This window comes from Corvus kubaryi, unplaced genomic scaffold, assembly GCF_017639235.1.
Source record: "Corvus kubaryi isolate FWS band 111438036 unplaced genomic scaffold, C.kubaryi_AGA036_p1.0 37396, whole genome shotgun sequence".
Lineage (NCBI taxonomy): Eukaryota > Metazoa > Chordata > Aves > Passeriformes > Corvidae > Corvus > Corvus kubaryi.
In genome coordinates this window covers 22,603,901-22,626,311 of record NW_024581135.1, presented here as the reverse complement: position 1 = coordinate 22,626,311, position 22,411 = coordinate 22,603,901, and the positions used below count along the sequence as shown (strand labels likewise).

Below are 22,411 nucleotides of genomic sequence, written 5' to 3'. Positions count from 1 at the left end.
ATTATAGGGTCACAACATCTTTGCTAACTTGTCCTCTAAGGACTACAGTGACCTTATGCAGCTTCTAAAGCAATCGATATTGGCAACAGACCTCACTCTGTATTTTGAGTAAGTATTGGCATTTCTTGTATTTGATGAATGAAAATTCAGAGAACTTACTCTAATGAGCTATTAAATACCAATAAGGATATATAATATGAGAAATTAGTGTTTAGCTATGGTTGAAGAGGTTTAGTCTAATACTTAGTATCTTTTAGACTAATAGAAATATCTCAAGTGTCAAAGTAAGTTTTGCTTTAATATGTAACATGTCTGTATCAACCAAAAGCAAGTGAAATCCTAGGTTTATACTTCAAAGCAATCCCAGGAACCAGTTACAGCTCAGTCCCATAATTTTTCTATCCCTTCTGTGATCATTTCTTCAGGTATATAGAAAATCAGTGACACTTGAGAATTCTTTTCCAACATTTCAGCATTTCTAAAAATGTATGCTAAGAAATACTGTATTTAGTTACAGACCCAGTTGCAGAGGTAACAAAGCAGACGCTTTGCTGCTTTGAAGACAAATTATGCCAATTCACATCACGTGAAGAGAATGGGTTTTAAAAAGCTTAACTGGGGAGAAGTACAGTAGGATCTCTCTCACCCAGTTTTCTTCCTTTTCCTTGTTTGCAAATCAAATCTCAAAGTAGATTTCAAGTTGGTGCTACTTCCTGTATTTTAATATTGTTAATTATTACCAAGCTCTTCCCAGTGAGGTTGTGTGGGAGGATGCATGTAGTCAGAGGAGTCATGGTGTGACCATAACACTGCACTTCTGACATCTGGCACATGTCTGCAGCTGACTTAGGGGCAGAAATGCTGGTAGATGTGCAGTTTCAGTGCACTGCCTTCCCAGCCTTGACAGTAAGTCATCCTTAGGAATTTTTGTTTGTTGTCCATTAGCATCCTACCCCGTACAGTGCTGGGTGTCATTTAGTAATGTTTTTCTTAGGGTGGTGTACCTGGATTCTGCCCCTCCTATGTTCTGGTGGATGATACCAAACCAGGTATCAAGAAAACTTCAGGCAAAGTCTTTATCCTGAAATTTTTCAATTATCTATATCAACATTGTATCTTTAACTGTTAATTGTAAAAATACTAATTGGGATGCTGCAATGTTTGCTTTGTCTGTTCCTCAGTATTTGGTTCCCATGGCAGGGGCTGTTTAAACAGTACTGGCAATAGATGCACTGACGCTCTTTGTTTCCTGCAAGTCCATTCACAGAGAAGCATTCTTAGGAAAGGATTTTAGCAAGAAGTTTTATTATAAATAATTTCTAAACATTAATCTATGAAGAAATTTCTGCTTGCTGACACAAATATCTTGAGGAGGACAAATAAAGCCTTTTGAGCACACTCTTTTTTCAAGCTGTCTGTGAGGATTGCCTGTTATCTGGGTGGCTGGTATGACATGACTATTTGCTGACAGCTTTAAGTGAAATGGGCTTAAGTGATGGGCTGAGGACAATCAGAAGACTTTTAGCAAATGAGGCCTCTTTACTCAAAAGTCTGCAGATGAGTTATTTTTTTCCTCTTGTGTTACTCGGATTCATTAATAAGGTGGTAGCTATGCTACTTTATTTCCAAAAATGCCTGAACATAACTCTGGAAACATTGGTGGTTTACACTTCTTAAAGCCACCCTATATGAACAGGTGTTTCTACACAAGTACCTAATTTGTTTTTTCAGTTTGCTACATCTTCAATATTTTTATAGAGAGGGGAATTCTCATATCAGTATTCTTAGAACGACTAAACCTACTGATCACAAGCTCCAGGTAGCAAAAAAACCAACAAAATTCCAGGCAGAGCAAGGCTTTATGACCTTTTCAAGGCATTACTTTTATACAAGCAAACAAAAAGATGACTTTCAATGACAGATCAGATGGAAAATATATTTGATTTTAGTTTATAATTCTAGATAACGATACTTGTAGATAATACAACCAGTAAAAGCATGGAACCAAAATTAAGTTTATGGAAACTCACTCAAATGATATCTTGAGCCACTGGGCTGTAAAGAAAACGGATTTGTTATACACAGGAAAATAACTTTCCCTTTGAGGCAAAATACAGCCAGAGTCAATGTTACTCAAAGACCCTGGAAAACTGTTATAATTCAGTTTGTTTCTGAAATGCTGCCGTATTATATTTGCTTATTAATAGAAAACCTCATAATTTTGGATACCAAAGAAACCAGTAGGAAACACTAAATTGTTTCATTATACATGGCTGCTTTCCTCCGGTTGAGCCCTTCTTACACTGAAACTTCTATGTGGAGATGGACTACTACTTCTGTATCCATTTAAATGGATTTCAAAGAAAATCCTTAAACATTTTAGCCTAACATAAGGCCTTGAAATTCACCTTTTTAGTTACTGTTTATGGATCTCTACATTTTAAATTTGAATATATTAGGTTTCTGGGATGTCATCTTCCTGAGCTTTCAGCTTTAAACATTCTTGCCTGGTTTTTGTCCAGGAACATATGAATTGTGCAGAATATCCAATACTTCAAAATGAAATCTTTTATTTCCCAATGCATAAGTGATTAGTTATCATCATGCAGCCCTTTTATCTCCCTGTTCTAGCTGCTATATGAAATCCATTACAGAAAGGCCCTATAGTAGGAGTGACTGGTCATGTAACTATGACGGTCAGGGACCAGAATAATACAACATACCCCACATAATGTTCTGTCCACTGACCAAAGGAATGATTCTGGAAGTGTGCATCTCCTTGTGTGCAGACATGTAGTGGCTGCCATCAGACTGTGCTGTCAATAATCACTGTTCAAAATTTCAGTCTAGTTGAAGTAAACGTAGAAAATACAAGACTTGGAAAACTCTCTCCTGTTGAGGAATCTAACTGCATTTCCTCTTGACAAGTAGACAGCACAGTCTCATATGAGATGGGGCACTGGACTGTCACTCAGGACATAGGTATTTATTTGCTTTCCAGCTTTGATGCTCATATGTTGTGTCACTGGGGACAAGGTGCTCCAGGTTTTTGTACCTGAACTTCTGCTGTATCTTGGGCAGGATCTATTACATATTGTAGTCACATTGAAAGCAGTTAACAGCTGCTTGGAGTCTCAGTGCCATAAAAGATTACAGACTATGATGAGTCAGAATTTTGATTCTTAAAGGCAACAATCAAGCATTAACATGTTCTGTCCATCTCACATTTTGTCCCTGTTTGAGGACATGAAGAAGGCATGAGAAGACAAACCATGGGACCAAGCAGGGAGGCCTAGTTTCCAGTCTATAAGAACTACGAACTCCAGACAGCAGCAGCTCCTGTGTGTGTCTGTTTCTTTCTGTGTGTTGGAAATAACAGGAGTTGCACATCTCTGAAAAACCCTTCAGGATATAGAAGTAAAAACCATCTTGCAAGGACAAGAAAACAGAAGTGTGTGTGTATTTCTGGGGTGTTTCTATTGTCTGTCTGTCCACTGCTGTAGGTGAACATTTCATGCTTCTGTGGAAGACTGAACATTTCATAGCCATTAATTTCCTTATCTGTGGAGACCATAAATCCAATATTGCTTTTACGAGGCAACTCTGACACTGATAACAGACATTTATAGAACATGTTCGGAAATTAGTATGTTTCGCTTAAATGGACTGTCAGTGTAACGGCTTTAACAATAATCCATGAGGTGCGGTGATTCTGTCCCATACAGAGAGCTGTGTTTCTGCTGCAGTGCTGCCCTGGAAGTGTCTTGTTTCCTTCTCTGACAATCTGGCTTTTTGCAGGAGAAGGACCGAGTTTTTTGAACTTGTCAATAAAGGTGGTTATGATTGGACTATAAAAAACCACCGAGAAATATTTCGGTAAGCACTGCTTTTTCTTGCCTTCTGGTTATTTCAAAGTGTAGCTATATTTGTTGAAGGAATTTCATGTATTGTGGACTGAAGGCCTAGCATAACAAGAGAAAGTATCTTGTTTTAAAAATACAATCCATGATATGAAATATATGGTTTGATTTTTCAATATTAGGAAACAATTGGGATTAATCAACATGACTTCACCTTCTCCATTCCTGTTTCTCCTACACACTCTGTCATGTTTTCTTCCCTTTTTCCCAGCCTCACCAGTTCTTGTTCAGCCCTTCTGCTATTTTCCAGAAAGTATCAATATTCTGCCTCTCTACACAAAGATCTTTCCTGTCTGTTTCCCCGTTCCCTCTTCCTCTCAGCTGTCTTTTTTCACTGGCCATGCACTTCTCTGCTATTCCTGTCTATTCCTGGGAATTTTCATATACAGAGCACTCTTCCAGCCCTCAAGAATGCCCTGAGCATGCATTCTATTGAAAACCTCAGACTTTGAGGGTGGTTTGAGTACATCACACTTTTTAGACAATAAAATGTGTGTATTTGCATATGCATGCCTGATTACGTCTCATTTTATCTGAAATTTCATTAAAATTCTGTTATCTTTTGGTCTTCTGACAAAATATTGGCCATTTTCTATTTTCCATACCATTTCACCCATTCCTAATTTTAGATTCAGGCAATATATTTGATGTTTCATTTTCAGTGCCCTTGTTCTTCATTTAAACTTTCTTAGACTTTTATCTGCATCATGTACTGTACATAAACGCTTTCTACAGCTGAATGGTTTCTTTCTCCTAATGCATATAAAACATGGTTGTAGCTAGGTATTAAACTACAGTGGAACCGTATAGCTCATAGTAAATCTTCAATTTTTATTGTAGATGAGCAGTAGAAACTGCTTAAACAGTGTCTGGAATGCCTCCTGTGATTATAGGCTCTCTTGCTACAGCAGTCACTTACAAATAGGCATATAAATTAATCCAGTTGCAGGTGTTATTATGTAATAATACCCTTACTTATATCATGTGAAGCACATGCTTTCTAATATATTACAGGTATTAATGTAAGTAGTGTTAGAAGTATTGCAAAAATTAGCAGTTACTCCCTTGCAATATCATTTCTTCTCTAGTGTGCAATGCACAATACCAAAATTCATCATCTTATGACCTGCAACACATTAGGTTTCTGAGGGACAATTGTAATGTAAAAGCCATGCTGATGGCTAAGATTTCAAACATGTCATTCTTTTCTGGAGGAAAAGAAGGTGCAAGGGCTGACATTTTATATGTGTATTATTTATTTATGCATCAGGAGCAGAGTTGTTTAGAAATTCAACAAAGGTTGATTCAGCTTGTATTGTTCATTTCTGTTTTTCAGATCAATGCTAATGACAGCCTGTGACCTTGGAGCTGTGACCAAACCGTGGGAGATTTCAAGACAGGCAAGTCATGATTAATAGCAGGGCTGGGAGGAGGCGGGACTGGCAGGACAATATTCCCAGGGCCCTGGCTTACAAGGAACCAAAACTGGAATCAATTTACAGCGGTATTAATGCTAAAAAAAAATAGCAGGGGGTTTCTGCAAAAAATGGTTTATTGCATAATCTTTCCCTGTACACATGTTGGTGTGTACATCTGGCTTTACAACCTCTCCTCTTACTAACGTTTTAAATCCATATCCAAAAATTGATGGATTAAACAAAAAAGGCATTTAGCCACATGTAGCTGCATTTACTTGTTTCATCCCAAAGTTTTCCTTGGCAGTGGCAGAATCTTCCCTAAATCAAAAATACCAACAGATTATCTGTAAATTTTCATTAGCAAATTTTCATTAGCAAGTTTTCATTTTCATTAAATCTTCAGTATGTATGATAAAAGAAATGTGTTCATTTTCTTAAGCATGTTGCAAAATTGCAAGTGTAATATAGGGCTTTCTTTAACTTCCTCTACTTAGAAATCAACAAATAAAGATTCAGGGTTCTTCTGCTGAGTAGGCTCTTTAGAAATAGATGTAAAAAATGGGTCCAGCACTGGCAAACAGGTACAGTATGAGAAAGAAACCTGTCCCAAAACTCTTGTCATTTGCCCCATGATATTCCCTCTTCCAGACATCCTGTCTACACAGAAACCATCCGTAATATTTCCAGTATCCATGGTAATCATTCTCTGTCCTTCACTGAGGTCCAGAACAAGCCAGTAGAAGACAGACTGTGTCGGGTTTTGGAGGAATAGACAGCAGCAAGAAGCAAATTGAAAATACACCAGAGCAGCTGGGTTTGGGTACACACCTGGAAGAAGTTTGATGTAACAGCAAGTAATAGTTATAAAGCTGGGATGAAAAAGAGAAAGCTAGGCCAGATAACTAGTGATGCAGGAGCAGCCAGATTCCTTGGACAAAGAAGTAACAGAAGCTGAAAGGGATATATGAAAGCTACATGCTCATCAACTGAATAAAAAACATTTATGGGGGGAGGGCTTCACCTCAGCTTTCAGTTTTGCCAAGTGAGACTTTTTTGCTTTATCAGCAGACTGTGACAACAGTTCTTCTAAGGCTGTTGCTCTACTTGGCCAGAATATGGTCACCTCACACGGAAATAAGGAAAGCTTCTTCTATCCTGCACTGGGAAATTGAGTAACAAGATTTTTCAGTGCCATCTGGCCAATGCTGCAGTGTGTGCAATCCCTCTTCATTTTTTCTCCTTAACCCAGTTAGCTTCTGCATTTTCATTGACAGCCAAATGTCAGGTAGGGTCTGCTTTCCTTGTTGTGAATCTTTGTGCTATGCTGCTGAATTAGTACTGGAGCCACTGGCAAACTAGGGTTTTTTCTGCTTATCACTTTTGAGGTCTACAGGTGAAAAGTCCCCTGCAGCTTAGTATATGGGTTTACTTTATATTGAAAAATCCAGTCTGGTATTACTTGAAACATTACCTGGTTGAGCAGAAGTGCTAGTAAGTCCAGCAGAAATGCTAGTAAGTCCACAGAGGCAAAACAGGAAATAGTTGAACCTTAACTGTGCCACAAGAAAAAAATGTATTTGAAACAAAGGGAATAAAGACCACATGTAAGATGGAAAAATTCAGGAAGAGAAGATTGAAACAGATAAAAGAAGAGAGAAAGGGACATAAGGAGAACAGGATCAGAATAGCACTGAGAGACAAGGATGATACTATGTCTTGATTATTTTTATACAATACACTTGGGAAACCCTTAATTGCTACTAAGTTGTTAAATTATTTCTTTATCTGGAATATTGATCCAGAGTTTTATTAATGCACTGGATTACATACATTATAAAATTCCGAACTGTGATAGCCTAGCTTAAGATTTAAGAGTACTTTATAACATCCCTTCACCTACTTTCAAATTATTTTGGTACCCCTTAGCAAGCTTAGCATTTGTGAACATTACCTACCATGCAGTTGCTAGAGCAAGAAATTTTGAGATTTTATGAAGTTCGGGTTCTCTGCTTAGTTTACCCACTTGTGCCTTGGCGTTATGAAATAATTTCCTAGCTTAAAAACAATACACCGGCATGACAGGAGCCTTAGGATGTGTATGCCTCTTTAGTAGATTGGCTTCCAGGTTTTTTGCATCTCAAAATGTTGCATGTGCATACCTTCAAAGCCTCCCACATGGCAAGAGTACAGTACTATATCAGAACTGTTTACTGTTTGCCTTCTTAAGATCCCTCTGGTTTCCATACCTATATTTATTTTTAAGTCTTGTCTTCTTCTAAGAAGCACAAGTGAATAGAACTTCTGCATTGAATAGAATATCTTCATTCACAAAAGCCAGAAAGATGCATTCTAACTTCCAGCCTACCACTTCTTGATTTTAAATCAAGATGATCATCACAATCTGAGTTCATACTTAGATGCCCAGATCCTATAATGATGACAGTCACTGGGAGAAAAAGTAAAGCCTAGTGGGGGAAAAAACCCTTTATGAATTCACATTAGATTAAAACAGCAGAGGGTATTGGTTAATGAAGTTTCTTTGATAAGTGAAGTTGTTATTATAGGGCAACAGCCTGTAAATAATCAGAGAGCTCTTGCATGTTTTACAAAGCATTTTTACATAATAGTGGATGCCAACAAGAAGTTATAATTTTCTGTTTTGGTCTCAGTTCATAAGTTGCTTATAGCTGCATTGAGTGCTACCTTGGCATCACAGTGTAATTCCCCAAGTCAATTCCCTATCAAAAAGGGGTGAGTCCCTGTGCCCGACAGTGACTATGGCTGTTTATACCCCCTGTATGCCCAGTCCCAAAAACTATATGAACACATGCCTGATGTCAGTCCTGTAAGTGAGGTTATTCACTTCTTTAAAGTTAAGCACAGGCTGAAGTCATGGTCTGAGCAAAAACTCATTATCCTAAAAGTTATATAACAAGAGCTCTAATCTTTATCACGATTTTTATTTTAGGCAGCCGAGCTGGTAACCAGTGAGTTCTTTGAACAAGGAGACAGAGAAAGATCTGAACTCAAACTCACCCCTTCAGTAAGTTTTTATTACTTCTGAAATAGTTACTAACTTGAATAGAGTAATAAAATATCATTGGGCTCATTCAGAAAAATGAACTGTATTTTGTACATAAAGAAAAATCTTAGAATAAATAAAAGCTCTTTCCAATAAGGATATGCATTTATAACCATATATAAAAGCTCTCCAGTCAACACAGTCACTTTTGCATTGAGCCCTTTTACCTGTTTTCTGTATCTATTCCTGAGGTTATCCTATCAGTGAATTTTCTAAGCAGCAGGTGTTGGATTTAATACACAGAATTGAACTAAAAAATCACAGCTACCTACGGAAATCAAAATTGTCAGATTTACTTTATGTTGCCACTGTATATCTATGTGTATCTATGTTATTTGGTGTATCAAATGCTGAAATGCATTTCTCTAAGTATACACCTAAATATAGTAGTGTGATTGAAGGGATAAATCGGAATTGAGTGGATTGTAGGCAGATGCGTATAAAGTGTCAAACAAGAACTAGGAAAGTTTCATAAAGATTTTCACTGAATAATTAGAAGATAAAGCCCTATCCAGGTTAAATAACTCAAAATGTTGAGCAGCCATTATCTGGAGGCAGCACAAGAAGGGTAGAAATTATTCTAAAGAATTTAACTGGGAGGAAGAGAGCCAGCTCAGATCCATCACTGTTCTGCTGAGCTGGAAAGCATTATGTGAGAAAACAGAAAATTCTACTCAAAGGTATCTACTTTACATTCTTGCAGGAGGTTATTTACCAGCTCAACTCCAACTGTGGAGCATTTATTTTACACCACAGAATTATACAACACAAACACATTCAGCCTAAAAGTTTCAAAACAGAATTGAAAATAGTTTATTTTTCATGCCAGGCAAAGCAGTAGGAAGACAGCTGCAAAGATTGATTATGGTTTACAAAGTGTTCTGGTTGTGAGAATTTGATCATAGCTGTGAAGTGCTGGATGATGTGTCTGTAAAATACTCCAGTGCAATTAAAGCATGACAGTTTTGTACCCTTCTCAATTCAGGCCATTTTTGATCGGAACAGGAAACATGAACTACCCAGGCTGCAGCTCGAGTGGATTGATAGCATCTGCATGCCATTGTATGAGGTAATTTTTACTTACTGCTCCTGTAGAGTCCATAGAAGATTGTTCTTGTCTCTCTAGGGAAAGAGTTAGCTTTCAGAGCAGCCTTGAAAGCTATTTAAACTCTTATCTTACTTAGACTTTACCAAAAGTCTGAATTCCATGCAGAAATCTTCAGATTCCCTGATGGTAGTAATGTCTGTAACCATAATTCCTCTCTAAGTTACAAAAGCTGATAGGGCAATTGATTATTGTGTTGGAGACAAACTGATTCTCACCATGGTGAGGTATGGAGCGCTGTACAGAGATGTGCCAGAGGGACAGTCTCAGTCGGTGCTGTCAAACTTGTCCAAAGCTGTGTGATCCAAAGGGAAACTCAAGCGTGAGCCTTTGTGCTTCCTTCTGGCACCTTCCCAAACTGCTAAGGGGCACTCTAGGCCAAGCCTTTAGGGTCAGTGACAATTTGTGGTTTAACCTGTGCTGTTTAACTCACAGTTTACTCTTTTAAAGGTGCTTCTACACAGACTGCCTGGGTGCTTGGCACACAGTGTGTAAATGCCTGAGTACTCCTTTATTAAGGCTAGAGATAACCACAGAATCATTAAGGTTGGAAAAGACCTCTGAGATCATCGAGTCCAACCATTAATCTAACACTGCCAGGTCCGCACTAAACCATATCCCTAAGCACCACATCTACAGGTTTTTTGAACACTCCAGGGATGGTGATTCCACCACTTCCCTGGGCAGCCTGTTCCAATGCTTGACCACCATTTCAGGAATAATTTTTTCCTATCAGAACAATGCTTCTGCCTTTTTGGATTAAACAGCTTCAGGATTTGACTGAAACCACACAGACTGCCTTGTGCCACCAAAGACTGGCCACTGACACCTGAGAAAACAGGGTGATGTTCTCACTCAGCATCCTTGGGGAACTGCAACAAGTTCTCCCTGTTCCCACCACACCCTAAATTGCCTAAGACCTCAAAGCAGTGAACAGGTCAGTGATGGTGCACAGCAATACCAGCTCCCATCTTAACATTAAAATGATGAACTTGTGCCTGAATGTAGCTTCCCTACACACAAATAAAAATGGATTGGCAGTTCCTTTCATTTTATAGACCAGATATATCACCAATATCATACAATAAGGACGTAATAAGGCCCGTAAGAAGGACAATGTGCCCTCTCCCCTCTATACCTTGTGGAATCTGAGGCTGCCACCATGGTAATAATGAAATGACTACCCAGGAGCAATGGCAATTCCTGTTGTGTGACACAGAGAGCAGACACTTGTGTAAGCAGCAAGCCAGGCTGCTGCTTTGCCAAGAGATCCCGTCCCTTTCTAAGGTCAGTCATTGTCCTGATGAAATAAACTACAGCTACTGTTTTCAAACAATTAAGGCAAAGCAAGCAGAGAAGAATATAAATCTATATTGTTTAAAATACCAAGATCATTTTGGACAATATGGGGGAGGGACGATGGACACTGATCTTGGACAGACACTCTTTAAAAAGAATGTTCCTGTCAATAAAATAGCTCATATTACACTAGAATGCATATTATAGCAGAATTCATTATTTCTAATAGCATCTGTAATCCAAAAATGTACAGTAAAGCAGGAAGAGCTGATAATCAGCCCATCCTCTGCATGAGGAAACTACATCTGAGCACTAAAGCTCTGGTTAGTTAGCTCCATCTTAGCAGGAGATCTCCGGGGAATATATTCACATCTGATTTCCCCGCTTTCCACTGTGTTTGCATCATGCTGTGCAGCCATTAGCCTGCTGCTCAACAACTTTAAAAAGAGACACCATCAAACCTGGAAGTCATAGCAGCACCAGCCTTAGGGGTAAACAGAAAACTTTATACCATAGTATCACACGGCAGGAGATTCTCTCTTCAGTGTGGAGCCAAGTTTTAATTTTCATAGACAGCTTAATCAAACTTCAATACACATATCCCATCAGCAGAGTATTCAGGCATTGTAAATCCTCTGTTTAGGGCTGGCTGAACACTACAACTCTGGCCATATCCTAGATTTTGGGGGTTTTTTACATTCTTAAAAATTCTTGCCATTGTAGTACATTGTAGGAACTGCATGTGGGGAAAGAACAGATTATATTATTACAAATGCAATATAAAGGGATGTAGTGGCAGCTGATAAATCAGTAAAATATTAGCAGTACTCCTATAGCTCAGTACTTAGAAAAACTATGTTTGAAAAAATCTATAAACATTTGACACTTATTTTCATACCAAAATTAAAACATTAAACCATAGAGAACAAAATCAAGGCTTTTGTATTTATTTTTTTCCATGCTAGTGATTAGAAATCCTGTATCCATGTGGGATTTTATAGCATCCAGAGCCCCAAAGGGTATGCTGTGGGGAATGCACCAGTCCCTACCAATGCAGTTGCTAGAGTAGGACCTAATGCTGTGTTGTGTTATTTCACACACACACAGCAGAGGTGATCCCAGCAACCAGTAAATGCTGGCAACTCCTATTAAAGTCACATGTAAGATCAGCAGAGCTCCCTGAAATTGTCTTTTCTCAAAGTAACTTCCAAGAGCCAGATATTCCTGGCAGCTGTGGACATCTGAAGTATGCAATACTGAAGGATCTTCACAGCCTAAACTTCCAGGGGTGGTCTGACATCATCCCAGTGCCTCTCACAGTACTAGAACAAACTGTATCCTCTCTGCAGTCCAAGCTTATGAACTAGGCTACACCAGAGTGCCCACAAGGAATGGTTCATATTTAAAATAGTATATAAACTTGGCAGCACATTTTAGTTATGGCTTTTCTAGGCTTATCTTTTTTCCTCAGTTCTGAAACCTTTGTGGAGATTTGGCTCTATCTGCTCTGCTTTCTGCATTTCCTTAAGGTAGCTCAAGCCAACTCACTTGGAGGTGCAGGAGTTCTCCCAAGTAAAGGATAATGAAGTCTCCTTTATTAGGGAACATGGATCACATCCCTCTGCTTACCCAGCTAGAACTGTTCCTGAGTTTGGCCCCTTTTTGTGAGAAGGTTTACAAGTGATTAGCAAATCAATAAGATCTATTCGACTTCCATTAGCAGTCCTGTTTGATTGCCCCTTGGAATGCCCATCCCACCCAGAAGAAAGGATGTCAGTGATACACAAAATGTACTACACCATGAGCTACTGTATAGACTGAGGGTGGATATAGCTATATATATAAAAGAATTAATGTCTGGAATTATGCACAGTTTTCCCATATCCAAGTGTCTAAATCCAAACCCTTTGTGCTTTCTCTGTAAGCCTGACTCTGCTCCTGGCACAAGGTAAGCCACAGCTCTGCTCCCTTGCTCCCTCCCCTATCTGCATTCCTATGTAGGAATCAAGCCACCTCCAATTTCATATCTTAGTAATCAAATCCATTTCCTTCACACTGTGGATCAAAGGTCTGTGAAGATAAAAGCATCTCAGGTTTTTTTCATTGCATTTTATTACACTTAGGACATCATAATTTTATTAATTTACTTTTTTGCCACGGTAGTGATCATGGATCAGAGTATTTTTATGTAACAGTGGAGCTTTTGCCTTGATAGCAGAATAGCCATCGATTTACATTGAATCTCAGATTTTAGGGGTTTTAGTTACACTTTACTGCATCACATTTGCTCTTCATTCAAATATGACAGTAAGAAAAGCATTTATCAGTAGAGATGAGAAACAAGCTTATTAGAATAATAATTTCTCTTTAAAAATGCATTTTTTTTAAAACTGTAGAGCATTTCAAAACTACTAAGGTAGCATCAGCATAAAGTACTAATTCCCTTGTTTTGTTAGAGTATCCTATAAAGCAGAAAATTTGAAGCATCCCATTGAAAATAAAACACTATGGCTATGCTGACAGCTGTGTTCACCACACAGAGAAAGCATTCTGTACCTATTTGAACATAAATGTATGTGTAACAGGAAATGGGATTTTTATAATGAAGACAAATTACCTCTCTGACCCTCCAGTAAAGAGATGGTAAGAGTTTCAACACTAACAGATTTCTCTTCTGGACTCTCTCATTTGTGTCTACCTAAAACAGGATCAGTCACAGATTTTTCCCAGCTCAGATTAGATTTCTTTGTGGGGAGCACACGGAGTGGGAGAGTGAAGATCTTATTCTTTTAAATGATTATGTTTCTCACAAACAACATCAAAGCTTCAGCGATTCACATCAAACAAAAGATGCTAACGGAAACCCAGCTCTGTTCAGGGCATTGTTAGGCAGAGACAGTAACGCTATGAATAGCAGGGCCAAAGGCCATGCACTCTGCTTCTGGGCAGATAAATACATAGTCAGGTAGTCAGTGACAATGACAGCAGCTATTTAAATTTAAGGGAGATGTCTTTGTGGAAGATAAAGAAGCTCATGGCTTTTACAACTTATGCGTGCCTGAGATTGCCCTGCTCACCTCTACCTTGGTGCTCCCTTGAACTGCTCCATTTTAGTGCTATTTTTAGAGCTATTCAAGATTTTCTTGGGTATTGAGAACTTCAAACATATAATAGTATCTACAGAATCGAATTTGCATTACTCCATCCAGGATTCTAGGGGGAACTTGGGAAGAGTGGAAACATTCAGCCTAGCAAGTACTTTAAGTGTTTTGAATGGAATGTGGAGGGACAGATTCTTTCTTTATCACACTGTTTGAAGTACTTAGAAATGTGATCACTCAGTCTGTAACTCCAAGAGCTCTGATATGCCTGCCTTCCTACAGAAGATAATGTCTGACCTTATAATTAAATCTATTTGTTGTCTATAATGATGTAGCTGCAAAAGCATCTATTCTTCTTATAAACTTAGATTAAATGCACAGGGTGTCATAAATGGTAGAGCCTCTTCAAAGCACAGAAAAAGTACACAGAATTATTCAACAGTCACGGCTCTCTGTGCTTTAACTTCTCTGGTTCAAGAGTTGACTTTGACACTAGAATTGGAAGTACATACACACAGAGTGATTTTTTTTTTCCCAAAGATATATACTCTACTTACAATTTTAAGACGAGAGATTAACCTCTCATTTGCAGAGAACATTAAAAAGGTGTTCTTCAACAATCCTGCTTATACTGCTATATCCTGATGCAGCCCTTCCTCAGTTACCACTTCTATCCCTTTCTCTCTGTCCTTCAATTACAATTTTGCATGACAAAATATTGTATAAGAAGTTCAGGGTTTGGAATACTCCTCTAAGAAGCCCTGATTGTCCAGAATGGACTGTATGGCATGGCTTAGTCCTTACCCAGGCAAGAGTCACTGGATGCAGCCAAAACAATGACTTCTTCCTTCAGATATTTTTGTTCTGTCTACACAATTAGAACTGAAAAAAATTTTAAATTATTTAACCAAGAAGACTTTATCTGTATGAACATTATGGAAATGGTTTTCCACCATTCACCAACACCTGGGATTGTTGATACAAAAAGTCAGGGCACTGCTCTTTCATTTTAAGTTAGCAACCAGTCAGGGGGCAGGGAACTCACTAGCTGTTGACCATGCACAATATATAGACAGTCCGTGAAACATGTTTCATTAAAACACTTAACAGTTTATGGAAAAAAAAAAAAAAAAATCAGGACTAAGCTATTTGGAAAGATCTGTTCAATTGAAGCAACTTGATCAGCTCTGTGTGAGTCTCATTGAAGCCAGCTTTTCCTTTGTAGCATGCTGAACGAAGAGGAGGATAACTTTCAATAGAGCCTAAAGAATACCGTAAAGATGCACAGTTTTGGCAGGGTTTGTTTCTGACATTTGATTTGGACACAGAAACTGAGAGATAAAGCATTTATGCTTCCTGAGAGTGCCTGGCTGACAAGGCACATCAGCCCAGGATGCAGTGCGTGATACCGGGGACTGAGGCAGATCAAACAGATGTTGGCAGATCAAATTAGTCTCCCTTTCTGTTGAAATCCAGTGGGTAATATTATCCAAGCAAGAGCAGGTGCAACATATTCTGCTGTGTTTGTAAGAACTTTGCTTCAGAGGAAACTTAATCAGGCCAAATGCCAGTGCTGGGGGGAAGCTGGTAGCTAAGGATTGTGTTAGGAATAAGGGTTTGGCCCAGAGAAAAGAGATTTTTGGCAAATTAGATGGATCTCTCTGTAGCCTTGAAATAGGAACTTAAGTAGGTTCAGCACTTTTCTTGCTTTGTTTCTTGTCTACTAATGATGAATCTAAATGAGGCCACCCAGAATGAATTCTCTGGAACTTTCAGAAAACTCAGATACCATCCCTGTATTAAAACTTCCAGTAATGGAATAAGCATTAGCAAATTGTTTTTCTTACCTATTGCCCTTAATCTGAGAAGTTTTTTTCTGCTACTTTCTTACTAATAGAAAAGGTTAAGAAGAGCTATACAAGAAAGAAAAACCAGGAAAAGAAGAAAGAATGATTTTATTTGCAATTTCCATCTAAGTCCATCACTGTTTCACAGTATAATATGGAAAAGCATAGTTTTGGTGATTTCAGAGCAAAGATTTTTTTTGTCTGTGACTATCATGAACATCTTCTTACAAAAGGCGCAAGGAACCTGATCCTCTTTTTCTGCTTCCTGAGAACAGGGAGGGTTTCATTTTGCCTTTGAAAATTAGGAAAATATTATTTTTGCTATGATTTTTATAACTTGGTGAGATTATTGATGCAACATTGTATTACTGTCAACAATTTTAGGAATTTACTAGTTTCTCCAAAATGTTTAGAAGAGGCAACAGAAAGGAGTCCTTTTGCCCTTCAGACAAGAGTACTTCAGCTTACTTCTGAGTCATCTTATGCCAAAACAGTCTCAACTGAAAGGGCAGTTCATCAACAAAGGTATTTGGGAGAGGATAGAAAAACAAACATTTCCCTTTGACTTCAGTGAAGCTAAGCTTCATTAAAGGCTTTCACCCTAATCTGTGAGAAAAATTGAATCATTCATAATATTACGATTTCTGTTGCTGTTTTACTTAGAATTATCTGCCCAATGTGTTGTGAAGGAAATGGCAGTCATGTATGGAAACGTATAAAAAAAGTTGGCAGATAAGGTAGAAGAGACAGCCAATAGAGGGAACTCAAATTGTACAGCAAATCTGAAAGATGAATGGATAATTTAACAGCCATTCAGTTTTCAAGAAAGACAAAGCACAAACTACATTGCATCAGAAAAGGACTAGAAATGATGATGGATGAAACACTTCAAGTAAGTGTTCAACACAACAGAATCACAGTTGCCTGCAGAATTCCCAGCTGAGGGTAAATTCAAAGAACTAAATCGGCATATGAGACTGATATGGTTTGAAGAATTTTTCAAAATCCATTTAATAGCAAGGCAGAAGACATTGATCAGCTGCTTGGATAAAATGCTGAAAGGAGTTAGAAACATTCTGTCTCTCGCATGCTCTAGATGCAGAATCAAAACCATAAACAGCAGAGCTAAATAAGAAGTTGTTTATGAAATAATAACTCTTCCTTTCTGAGCAAACCCTTGGTTTCATGAAATTGTAATGAACTACAGATGAATCCTTTGCAACTATAGCAATACATCAGTAGAGCTACTTCAGTTGGTCCCAGTCCTTCAGAATCACTCTCCCTTTGGCAGCATAACATGCTTGATACTGGCCGGAGCACATTTTGCTACCAGCTCTGTACATACTTTCCTCCCTGAAGTATCCAGCACATTTTACCAGTGCTTAATCTTACTTTATAATCATCCCTCTGTAGTTTATTTCCAAAGGAGTACAGTATTATTCTTGCTAGTGTACCATAACCAGAAAGAAGCTTAATACTAATTCATAGTGGAAGAGCTGAACACTTGCACATGTATTAGATCCCTTTCCAGTCACAATTGGCTTCCACCCACTAACAATTTATAGAGATAAGCTAAAAGAAACTCCTGTTTTCTGTCAGGGAAATTTGTAATACATTAATTTCATCTAATTACATTTTTAGGCATCAGAAAGAAATTCCCTGGCAGAAATGAAAAAGTAATCCACTAATGTATTATGTACGTGATGACCTGGACCCTTCCTCAGTAAGCCCTAGAAGGAATAAACAAAGTCCCCTTCAACCACAAGGAGATTGCAATAAATTTTTTTTCATTAACTCAACCCTCTCACAAATACTGGGGTTTTTTGCAGAACATAATGATTAAATACAGTCCTGAATCAGTAGGGCAAATAATTAATTCATACACAGTCAAGGGTCCATAGAAGTTAATCCCTACATCTTCTCTGTATCACTTTATCTTCTGTATTCTACTGTGGAAGGTAGAACTCTAGCAATTTTTTGGTGTTTAGTATATGGGCACATATACAGAAATACTTTTGGGTTTTCAAAACAATTTCCATCAAGTATTTGTATTATGAAAATAGAATCTGTGGATGACTGCAGCACAGGTTCCCTTTTATCTGAACTAATCTGAAGTTCAAGGACTTTCAGATAGATGGCTCACCTTTGGCCTATGTATTCTCATGTGAAAGCCACTTCAGCAAAACTCAGGAGTCCAATTCAGCTTTGCTGTAACTGGTCATGACTCTCTTGACTTCAACAATGCTTCATATGCTTACACCGAGTCTGAATTTATCCCTATGGCTTCTCGGTCACTGGTCCTCCCTTCCAACTAAGAAACTGCCTACATAATAAAAGTGATTCATTAGAAACCACTGGGTTCCAAAGTAGAGTGAACACTGAGACCTATAACTTTTTTATATGTGCTCAGTCATAAAAATGAATTTATATGGTCTTATTCCATAAACTCACTTTACAAATATTAGCCCCGCAACCATACTTTCATGAGCTGTAATCTTGTCAAAGCTCATAAGTTAAGCAAGGTCAGAATTGGTCAGTATTTGGATGAGAATCTCTAGCAGGGAGGGGAAAAAAGTATATACTCTGTAAATCCTGCAGTGTTTGTAAGTTACAACATACTGTGCTCCTCTTTAAAGACATTTGGTACTAGTCTTAGAATGCAACAAAATTTTGTATTTGCTTTGGCAACAGTTTAGTCTCTGACCACATCTGTGCTGCATCTTGGCAGTTTCAGCTAATGTCCTTCCCCAGAGATGAAGATGATGTAGCAGATGAAGTCTTCTCTCCCCCACACCCCACTTCAACCCAGAAGTTGGTACCCAGAGGTACAAACAAATGCCTCCACTGCTCCCCATCACCCTCTCCCTGAAGGGGTTTGTTTCTACTGCTATTGTTTCTGCATTCTCTATGCTTTATCTACCAAAATATACATCTCTATACAGAAGGAAAGAAAAAAAACCCAAAGCAAACCACTCTGCCCTCCTTACCTTCTCCCATAAACAACTTCCTCAGAGTATCTTACGCTCTTCCCCATTTTGAGCTCTTCCTTCAGGCAGCCCTGCCCCTCTCCCAGGTGCACACACAATATAGTGCTGAAGTGCCTTTAACCTTTTCTTGTGTTGGAGGAGCTTATGTGTAAGCATATAAGAGAGAAGAATGGGAAAGAATGTTGTGGGCAGAGTAGTACATAGTCCCAAAAGACATCTAAATAATTGAAGGTGCTAAGAAAAAGTCACTGCTATACAGTAACTTTTTGACAAACAGCTTAGTCACACATCTGAGGTAATACATGGATGCAGAAGGGACCTGCAAACCTCTCTGGCTTTTCCTAACACTGGAGCAGGCAGTGCCTCCCCCATGCTTTATCACACTGCAACTAAAACAGCTTTTACAGTAAGGGGATAGAATGGGAAAGATCACCAATCCTGTACCTACTGCTGTGGGGCAAGGCAGATGCATTGCAATGGAAGGACTGCAAGTGAGAAGGGGGGTCCCAGGCCTCGGGAGACAGGAACTCCCCCAGGCAGAGGTTCCCTCTCCCCCGAGCCCAGCTGCCCAGCTGCCTGCCAGCTCCCATCCTGCCTGCTGCACCAAGGAGGAACAAGGAAAAGGGCCTTTCTGGAGCTACTGAGTTTATGTGGTGATATCCCATGTCAGACAGCTGGTGAAGACCAAGCCTTTTCCTAGGAAGGCAAGTAATAAATAAGGTATTAAGAACCTAGACACCAAATTAGACAGATCACTAGTTTGTAAGAGGCATGCATCAAAAAACATGGAGGAGCAGTACATCAAGGGGTTCTCATGCAATAAAATGGAAAGCAAAAACTGCAGCCAGGAGGTAGAAAACCCTGACGAGGCTACAGCCAAATAAACTTAAATAGCTTTGGGAATAAATTGGTGGTTTAATTCGGATCAGGAACAGGTGCTAGGAATGTAATTCAGTAAATGGTCCAGACCCTGCCAGAAGGGAGAGAAATGTGTTGCTTTTGAGATAATTTCCCAGAAGCTTCATAAAAGCAAATTGATTACTGGAGTTTAATAATTAAAACAGGGCCAGATATATAGTAATCAAATGAGTTTTTAATTACATCTCAAGAAGAAATAAAATCCAATTTGTGCACTTTGTATCAGAGAAGCCCTACTGAAACTCTTTGGTAGCTGGAAAAAATAAAATAAAAGCTAATTTCCATAGGAATTATAGTAGACAGTTTAATTAAAAGACTAGATCAGAATGAAAAAGTCCCAAAGTGAAAGGATACTAAATACAGAAGCAGTGGTCCAAACATCAAATCAATGTCTGAATAAAGACATTTTATAGACCAAGTGCAAAATCTGCACTGTCAAGTATCACTAATCTAAATCAATGTGTAACAAAATAAAGTTTCTTAAAATTACACTATATATTTTGTACATATTCCATTGAATTAATTGCTGGTGCTATGGTAAAAATTAATATCAAAGACATGGTTTATTCTTTCTTAAATACTCCTTATAATTTATTTCATCAAAGTTAATGTTAGTAGTTAACCATTCTTGTTATTTACCTGGTAGCCTCTGTTGCACCTTGGTTATTAGACTCTAATGTCTGCTTAGACCTATATTTTGAAGAAATATATGTGTATTTACTTACAGAAAATACGTTTACAGCTCATAAGATAACAGTGATTACCATAGAACTGTGGGGGTGCTTTCTGAATCTATTCCCAGCCTACCTGGGCTCCTGGTCTCTGCTGTAGTTGATGCAAAGCTAATTGATGTAAGCACCTCGAGCACTCGCAGTCCTCCTGGCACAGTATGTGACAGGGCTGTCTCCTGCCATAAGCCATGGCATATGCCAAGGCCTGGAGGGACAGGCACAGCAGGAGGTCGTCCCCAGACCTCTGCAATTGCTCCCTGGCACTAGGCTGGAAAACATCACGGTCCTGTGGTCAGTCTTGGCAAAAAAACAAGGTTACAGAAAGGACACAGACATAGCCGAGAGCTGCACAGCCACAGTGAGACAGAGTCCGCAGTCCCAGCGAGCTCCGGCTTCTCTATCTTGCCTGTAGCTGCTATAGGCTCCTGGTATAGCATTTGTGACAGGAACAGCCTGTACTGCATTTTGTACTTACAGATCCTGGGGCTGACGGATGTGAGCACATCTTTGTGCTTAGAGAGATTTGAAACACGCTGATTTTGATTTAATCACCGGGGTGTTTGCTTATACATACATACATACATACATATATATATATATATATATATATTTTTTTTTTAATAGAAAATGTATATTGGAAAAATACTTCACAAGAACTTTTTGAAGATACTGGCTGTGCACAGAAAGGATTGGATAGGTTGCTGTCAAGGGCTGAGTATGTCATGTGCTACCTCTAGACACTGAGCTGGTAATGCAGGTGCTAATGGCAGAGGCAGTGAGCTTTTCAGATTATTTTCAGCTGTTTATAATGCATTACTGCCCCTCTCTTTTAGACTTTGCCAAATCAGGTTTAAGGAATACACAATGGTCTGAAATAAAGACATAAAAATGGAGATTTCTGGGGCATGGGGATGGGAATGTTAAAAATCCTTATCCATTCTGTAAAATGAATGACCATCAGCAGCAAGCAAAGTTCTGTGAGGCAGACTGCAGCGAACCCTGCCTCTTACCCCAGGCCCAAGACTGCAAAATTATCTGCCCAGTCTGTGCCATATTCTAAGGAAATAATTTCAAGTGGATTTGATTCAAGTCCCAGCTTCTTCCTCATGATGTGGTTTTTCATAAATGCTGAGCATTCATATTTCCTACCAAAGTCTACAGAAATAGCAACTTTTCAGCACATCTTAAAATCAGGCCATTAACCATTAATTATCATATAATAGCTCAATTAAAAATCTACCAACACTTACTTCAAGCCAAGCTCCCACGGTTTGCAAGCTAGCTATAAAAAAAAATCCAGTTCTTTAGTGGTGTCTGGGCTCTAGAGACCATTTAAAGCAGTTGCTGTTAACCCTGCTATTTAAAGCAAAATCTGATCAACTTTCTGCTTCCCCTTTCCTTATAATTCTCTGCACTTTTAGAAGAACAACTTTTGTTGCCTTCTTTGTCTTTTTTTGGTTTTTAATCTGGCACCAACCCTTTCTTTCCAATGACACATAGTTTCCATGCTATCAGAGAAAGCATGCTGCCCAGCTCTCAGCAAAAGCCACTGCTTGCTAATCAGAAAAGCTGCAAAAGAATACTCCTCTGTCCTGAAAGGACACATTACATGACCACTTGGGAGGTAACTGATTAACCCTTTCCTGACATCCACTGCTGCTGTTTATTTCTGTCTCTCTTTAATCTAGATACAAAACCAAGTGAAGCATTTGTGGTCTTTTCACATAAGCAGCTGATATTAAACTTGTAACAAAGGTATGCAGGAATTACATAATTTAGGGATGTATTCAAAGCCAGACAAAACCAAATAAAAGATTCTTACCAGCCTCTATGAGCTTTGGACTGGGTATGTAGAGAAGAGGTGATTTCAGTGCAATCTCAAAGAAAACTCATTTATATTTCGTTATTTTAAACACACAAAAATTGATTTTTCTGCCAGCTTGGGAAAACACATTACTGTTGTGGTTTAGTCATCTATAGGAAAGCAGAATCTAGCACTAGGG

General features: G+C 38.6%; 1 protein-coding gene and 1 long non-coding RNA gene across 6 annotated transcripts in view; one reads left to right on the top strand and one right to left on the bottom strand.

The window, feature by feature from the left end:
• The window catches only part of LOC121670756, a 119,690-nt gene that overhangs the window by 87,402 nt on the left and 9,877 nt on the right, over positions 1–22,411 (bottom strand). The window contains exon 1 of one of the 3 annotated variants that reach the window (XR_006018244.1): positions 20,485–20,662. The exons of 1 other annotated variant lie outside the window; for it this stretch is intronic. This is a non-coding gene — a long non-coding RNA (uncharacterized LOC121670756). Of the gene's footprint in view, positions 1–18,759; positions 18,897–20,484; positions 20,663–22,411 lie in introns of those variants that run through there. One more of the 3 variants, XR_006018243.1, reaches the window with a different exon arrangement.
• PDE11A (phosphodiesterase 11A) overlaps positions 1–22,411 on the top strand; it is a 117,612-nt gene that overhangs the window by 89,740 nt on the left and 5,461 nt on the right. For all 3 annotated transcript variants that reach the window (XM_042041385.1, XM_042041387.1, XM_042041388.1), the window contains 5 exons: positions 8–108; positions 3,799–3,876; positions 5,257–5,320; positions 8,307–8,381; positions 9,406–9,489. In XM_042041385.1, the coding sequence (XP_041897319.1) occupies positions 8–108; positions 3,799–3,876; positions 5,257–5,320; positions 8,307–8,381; positions 9,406–9,489 (402 nt within the window). The remainder of the gene's footprint in view (positions 1–7; positions 109–3,798; positions 3,877–5,256; positions 5,321–8,306; positions 8,382–9,405; positions 9,490–22,411) is intronic.